Raw genomic sequence first — 6531 nt, forward strand, 5'->3', positions numbered from 1 at the left:
CCTTATACATGTATTGAAGGTGGAGTTCCAAGTCTCAAGATTCTTTTTAACATGTTTGAGAGTTTTGAAACTAAAAAGAAGGCTGAACAGCAAAGACCCAAAAAATATTATGGCTATAGCAACATATAGATAAGCAAGGGCTTGATAGCTTGTATCATTTTGTATTTTCAAGGCAACTTTGATTCTTAAGATTGTCAAAATTTAAAAAGGACTGCACAAGAGTAAAAGTATCCGGTTAAAGTTTACCTTTATTAACTGCATATGATGTAATTTCCTAGACAGTTTCAAGAGTTCTCAGAGCATTAAGTGAAACATCAGGTAAATACTTATGTTGGAGAGCCTTTTTAATGAATTCATGTAATTTGTTGAGAACTATCTATTACATGAAGATTGTCATTGTTTAAAAATAGGAACCAAGTATAAAAACACACAAGTAACTTACAGGGACATGTCAGATGCAGTAACTTTTGACTGGGGAAGAATTTATATAAATGCAAAATAATTAGCAATGTATGCATGCAGTTTAGTTCCCCTTTTCCTGCTTCCTTTAATATGTTGCCTTTGAAAATGTGTCATTAGTAGAGGAAAGCCGAAGGCCTCATTTCCAGGATCAAGATCCAGAAATCTCAAAGAACAGGTACGGCAACAACAAACTAAACAGTATAAACCCGGTAATTTTAAGTTATATCGTTTCTAAAATAGAATAGAAACTACCCGTGCGATCAATGTAACTCTAATACAGGGCAAACAGCAACAGATTACAAACGCTCTCCCAGGCCCCCTCAGAGCAGATGGCTGATTTAGTGTCATTTTCTCTTCTTTGTTGATTCTACCGGGACCCAAACACAAGCAGTATGAACTCTGTTGTCACCTATAACCTTTCTGTGATGAAGAAAAGATTGGATCGTTGTCTCCTGAGTGCTGGACAATGTAAGGCTTGTCTAGAAAATCTTTTTTTTTTTTCAGTATACCCAACTGTTCTAAGATTGATAACCTAGGGCTACAGGTAATTCTAAAAATAATATTAACAAATTTATAGCAAAACAATCAAACTTAGAAATAGGCTAGTTTTAAAGAAGATACACTTGAAATATAACTTTCATGTTTGGAAATATAATTTTCATGTTTAGCTTTCTAGAAATCAGTTTTCTTCACACACATCTTCCAACTCCTCTAGCACTCCTAATCCAAGATAATAATAGTATCCTTTATGCCCTCAGTAACCAAAATGTTTGCCTTACTGCAGTATACTCCAAAAAATTTTAAAGTAGATAGCTCAAAATAGCAAATGTGTTCTCAAAACTGCAGTTTTCTGATTCCTTAAACAAGGCAGGTATTTTCCACTGTAATGTTCTGTCAGATGCAAACTAACCTTCCATGCGCTACAAACGGAATTAACGTTTTCAAACTATAACCGTCCCTGGTGCTTCTTTTCTGGCGGCAAAGTCCTCAGGAATGCAGGGCCCGCCACTTGTCCAGGGGACCACGTTCAGGGATGTATTTGACTCCGCAGCCGTCGGGGATGAGGCGCTTCGCCGCCACCTTGTCTTCAAACTCCTCGGCGTTGAACTTGGTGAAGCCCCACTTCTTGGAGATGTGTATTTTCTGGCGGCCCGGGAACTTGAACTTGGCCCTGCGCAGGGCCTCGATCACGTGCTCCTTGTTCTGCAGCTTGGTGCGGATGGACATGATGACTTGGCCGATGTGGACCCGCGCCACGGTGCCTTGCGGCTTCCCAAAGGCGCCTCGCATGCCGGTCTGGAGCCTGTCGGCGCCGGCGCAGGACAGCATCTTGTTGATGCGGATGACGTGGAAGGGGTGCAGCCGCACCCGGATGTGGAAGCCGTCCTTGCCGCAGCTCTTGACCATGTACTTGTTGGCGCAGATGCGAGCGGCCTCCAGGGCTTCCGACGACAGCTGCTCGTACTCGTCCGACACCATGTGGCCACAGAGCGGGAACTCGTCCACCTTCGCCTTCTTCCGACCCAGGTCAAAGATGCGGATCTTCGCATCGGGGACCCCTCGGCAGAAACGGGACTTGGGGTACGGCTTGTTCTTACAGTACCGGTAACAGCGAGCGGGGCGGCGACCCATGGCGACAGCAACAGCCGGAGCCCCAGCCGCACGCGCGTCCACCGCCAGCAGCAAAATGGAGGCCGCGGCTCCAGCTGTTACCCATGGAGCCTTGCGAGAACCATAGAGGTCTGAGGAGGACTTGAAGATAGACCATTCCCGCCCAGCCTCCCGGTCACTCTGAGCCTGCGCAGGCCTCAGTGGGCGTGGTTTGGGTGGAGTTACTCAAGGGCTTCTTTTCAGGTCAATGAAAGCAAGGGGCCAGCGTCAGAGCAGCGGGCTGTCCGCCTCGTCCATGTTGATCTCCTTGGATTTGCAAGTTTGAGTTTGCAGTAGGTTAAAAAAAAAAAGTCTCCTACACTTAAAAACCTGCCTCCGGTTACTTGACATGTCCGCTTGGTTTGCAGTTTGGCTAAATAATAATCGGCCTTCCAGAGCTTGTATCTCCCTGAGCTTTTGTAGATCAGTTCTTTTTTGGTTTTGTTTTGTTTTGGTTTTGGTTTTTTTGAGACAGGGTTTCTCTGTGTAGTTTTTAAGCCTTTCCTGGAACTTACTCTGTAGACCAGGCTGGCCTCGAACTCACAGAGATCCGCCTGCCTCTGCCTCCCGAGTGCTGGGATTAAAGGCGTGAGCCACCGCCGCCCGGCTGTTTTTGTTTTTGTTTGTTTGTTTTTGTTTTTTGAAAAGTAGAGCAGCAGTTTCCTGCTTCATCAGCGTGTATGGCTTGGCATGAGTGCTCTGATAAGGCCCAGAAGTGAGAGCCTTGTGGGAGGGTGATGAAGATGTCATTTTTTACGGCTCATATGGTAGTTGCTTTAAAATAGGAAATTTACTTGGCCTAAGGAAATGATTTTTTTTTTCTCAAAATGGTATCTAAAAATTGACTGAAATGCCGACTGAATGTTTTAACTTAACGTTATTGGTGTTTTCTGATGTTAAAATGACAACAAGCAGCCGGGCGGTGGTGTTGCGTGCCTTTAATCCCAGCACTCGGGAGGCAGAGGCAGGAGGATCTCTATGAGTTCGAGGTCAGCCTGGGCTACAGAGTGAGTTCCAGGAAAGGCGCCAAAACTACACAGAGAAACCCTGTCTCGAAAAACAAAAACAAAAACAAAACAAAAAACAAAAGACTACAAGCTGTAAAGAATATGTTCTAAACAATCTTTTCATTTAACTGATAATGAGTTTCCTCTATTTGATCCTGATGTTTGGTTTTTGTAAGATTATTGAGACATGGACCAGAAGGTAGTAGAAAAAGAGAAGTCACAATTTGTAAACAAAGTTTGCGCTTTTTCCAGTTTTTTTTTATTATTTTTATTTATTTATTATTTATCCTTTATGTTATTTCACAATCCCATTATCTTCTGGAACAAAACCCTCCAAGTATGAATTTATCCTGATAGTCCTTTTTTTTTTTTAATAGAGAAGAACAAATACTCTATATAGAAACTCTTATCATGTAAAGATTTAGAGAATACCCGTTAGGATTCAATTAAAACTTGAAGTATACAGAATTTTCCCACAGAAGTTTGAAATTCTTTCTTTTATGATGATTAACATTACTTTTAGTGTTTAGACTTGAGACACCAAAGAGCAAAAAAATGCCTCTAGGTCTAAGCCCCTAACTTGTACAGGTTGTATCATAGCAGCCCGCTTCCTGTTTTTCCTAAATGGTAAAGACTGTTCTTAAATTGACTGATTTTGTATAATTTGCCAGAAGATAGCAGGTCCTAAGACTAACTGCTATTTCTGCTTTTGTAATCAAATTTGCTTACTCTGCTCATAAAGATGACTAGGACAACTATAATTATATATGCATTAAAATTAGACCCTACTTACATATAGACAGAATACGTGTATATAATCTTGTGGGTTTTGCCTTTATAAGCCCTGGGCTGATAGGGCTAGGGGCTGCATCTTGGGAGCACTTTCGGGTATAGTCCTGGCCCCACATTGGATGCCAATACCTAAATAAAAAGCCTCTTCTTATTAAAATTTATTTATGATCATGGTGAATCTCTGAGTGACTCCAGACTTACACTTTGATTCCTCTTTCAGTCAGGTGGTCCAGGACTCTTTACTATGTTCTTGGGTGATAAAATGGTATGCTGTCTCCACCCTGGGCTTACAGAATGAGAGGAGATAAATGGTACTCAATGTCTCATTTTAGATAAATGTGCAAAAGAGGAAAAGAAAATGACCACCCAGATGCTGTATGGAGTCCGGATCTAGACAGAGGAATTGTCAGAGAAGACTAATCCTAAATTCTATATAGTAACAGTAAATGGGACCCTACATATGAGAAGGCCCCGAGTACCAGGAACAGGAACTCTTTAAACTAAAATAAGGCTGCTGTAATTGTTAAGGAGCTTCACATATCACAACTCAACCATCTTACGTGTTAGGGGGCCTGGTTAGCATGAGGCTATTGAAGAGTTTTACACAAATGTTCTCGTTGACTAGAGTATGATGAATAGACCTGGCCGATCAAAAATGTATGTAAGGACATAAGGATATACTTTGTAATACTGCAAAAAAAAAGCATGATTTAGTATGTTTTACCTTATGAATGTGTACGGTGTACCCAGTATCTATCATAAACTCAGGGAAGAGATGAATTACTTAGTTTATGCATTTCTGAGGTAAAAGTAAAATGACTGATCAGAGTCCATGTGACATTAGGTACTTCTACCTGTCCTCACCTTGCCTGTGTTTCCAAAATTATAGAATTTTCTTAACAGAATGTGTTGTCACCATCAGGCCTACATAATAAACTTCTTCAAAACTCCAAAAAGTCACCAACCCTGGGGTGTTTGGCTTGTACTAGTTCTAGCGTTTTGAAGTGTTAGGTCCTGCAAAACACTGGGAGGGTTCTTTTCTTCACCGTACTCATGCACATAGCCTCTCCATAGCTATAAGACTGAGTCAGAAGGTGGAGAGACAAAGTGGGGGCCAGGCTTACATCCTTCATGTATACTCTTTTTGCTTAGCCTTAGAAATATTAGAGGAGAGCCCATGAGAAATCTATAAACGAAGGAATTCTCTCAATTCTAGAGTTTTGGGATATTACCTACCCTGCCACCATACTACTGTCATCAACAGTGTGTATTATGTTAAGCCAAAAACCAAAATAACCAAAACATACACACACACAAAAAAAAAAAAAATAAATAAATAACACATAAAATGTACCTTGAAGTAGATTGAAGTAAATATGGGCTACACAGAAGGAGAAATTTGAGGCTTTTTTTTTTTTTTTTTTTTTTTTTTTTAGGGGGCATTCGAGACAGGATTTCTCTGTGTACTGTCCTGGAACTCGCTCTGTAACCCAGGCTGGCCTCGAACTCAGAGATCCCCCTGCCTCTGCCTCCCAAGTGCTGAGATTAAAGCCATGTACCACCACTGCCCGGTGAAATTCTTATTTTAATAGATGCAGAAAAAGTTTAAGAAATAAAGACATTAGTGCCATGGAAATAAAAATGGACTAGGGAGATGGTTCTGTGGGAAAAGGGCTTGTGCACTGACCCAGCCCAGCTTTATCGGGTTTCTGGACAGGGTCCCGTGGGGGAGGACCAGAAATGTAAAAGAAAGAAAAACAGTTATATCAAGCCATGTGAGAGACCTCATGAGAGGTATGAGTTGCCAAAAAATATTGAATTCTTGCTAAATATCCAGATGGATAGATAGATCCTTCCATCTTACCGGGTGAGCTATTGGAGGGTCAGCAATATAGGCCAGTTGCCCCCCTTCCATCACTGGGGCAGTAATAGTGCTGATGGCCAGAAAAAGGGGTGTAGGGGAGTATACTTTTTTACTTATCTTTTTTTTTTTTTTTTTGGTTTTTCAAGACAGGGTTTCTCTGTATAGCTTTGGAGCCTGTCCTAGATCTCGCTCTATAGACCAGGCTGGCCTTGAACTCAGAGATCCACCTGCCTCTGCCTCGAGCGCTGGGATTAAAGGCGTGGGCCACTACCGCCCAGCTTTTACTTCTCTTAACCATGGTAATTCCCCTAACTGTACGCAATTTAATCTGACTCCAAGTTCACAGTAGGCCTTTCAGGTGTTCTCTGGTGGTCTCTCAGAGGCTCTCCCAAGCACAACCTCACCTATAGGCTGAACCGGAATGGTTGACACCTGTTTTTTTTGCTGTGGAACCCACCGTGGCCCATCAGCTGCCCATCCTATTAGTCCTGAGTGCTCTGTCTGGAACCTGCCACTTTCCTGTGACCTGGTCTCTCCACAGTGTTTCCCCTCTGCACCTGCCCAGCCTCTTGCCTGCTGTTCACCCTTGATTGTCCTGTTTGTTACTTTACATCCCGGAGGCAGTTTTCCCTCCCTCCTCTTCTCCCAGCCCTCAATCCACTCCTCCTGTTTCTGTTCCGGAAAAGGCAGGTCTGTCATGGACATCAACAAAACATGACATATCAAGTTGCCTGCCATAAGACTCCCCTCATATTC

The 6531-nt window shown here is 42.4% G+C and overlaps 1 protein-coding gene across 1 annotated transcript; it reads right to left on the bottom strand.

Annotated features, from left to right (window-relative positions):
• Positions 1-230: 230 nt before the first annotated feature.
• Rpl10l (ribosomal protein L10 like) lies at positions 231-2170 on the bottom strand. Its single transcript, XM_059279128.1, has one exon. The coding sequence runs from the start codon at positions 2092-2094 to the stop codon at positions 1450-1452; it is 645 nt and encodes a 214-aa protein (XP_059135111.1). The 5' UTR covers positions 2095-2170; the 3' UTR covers positions 231-1449.
• Between the last annotated feature and the right edge of the window lie 4361 nt (positions 2171-6531).

Source organism: Peromyscus eremicus, chromosome 14 (genome assembly GCF_949786415.1).
Source record: "Peromyscus eremicus chromosome 14, PerEre_H2_v1, whole genome shotgun sequence".
NCBI lineage: Eukaryota > Metazoa > Chordata > Mammalia > Rodentia > Cricetidae > Peromyscus > Peromyscus eremicus.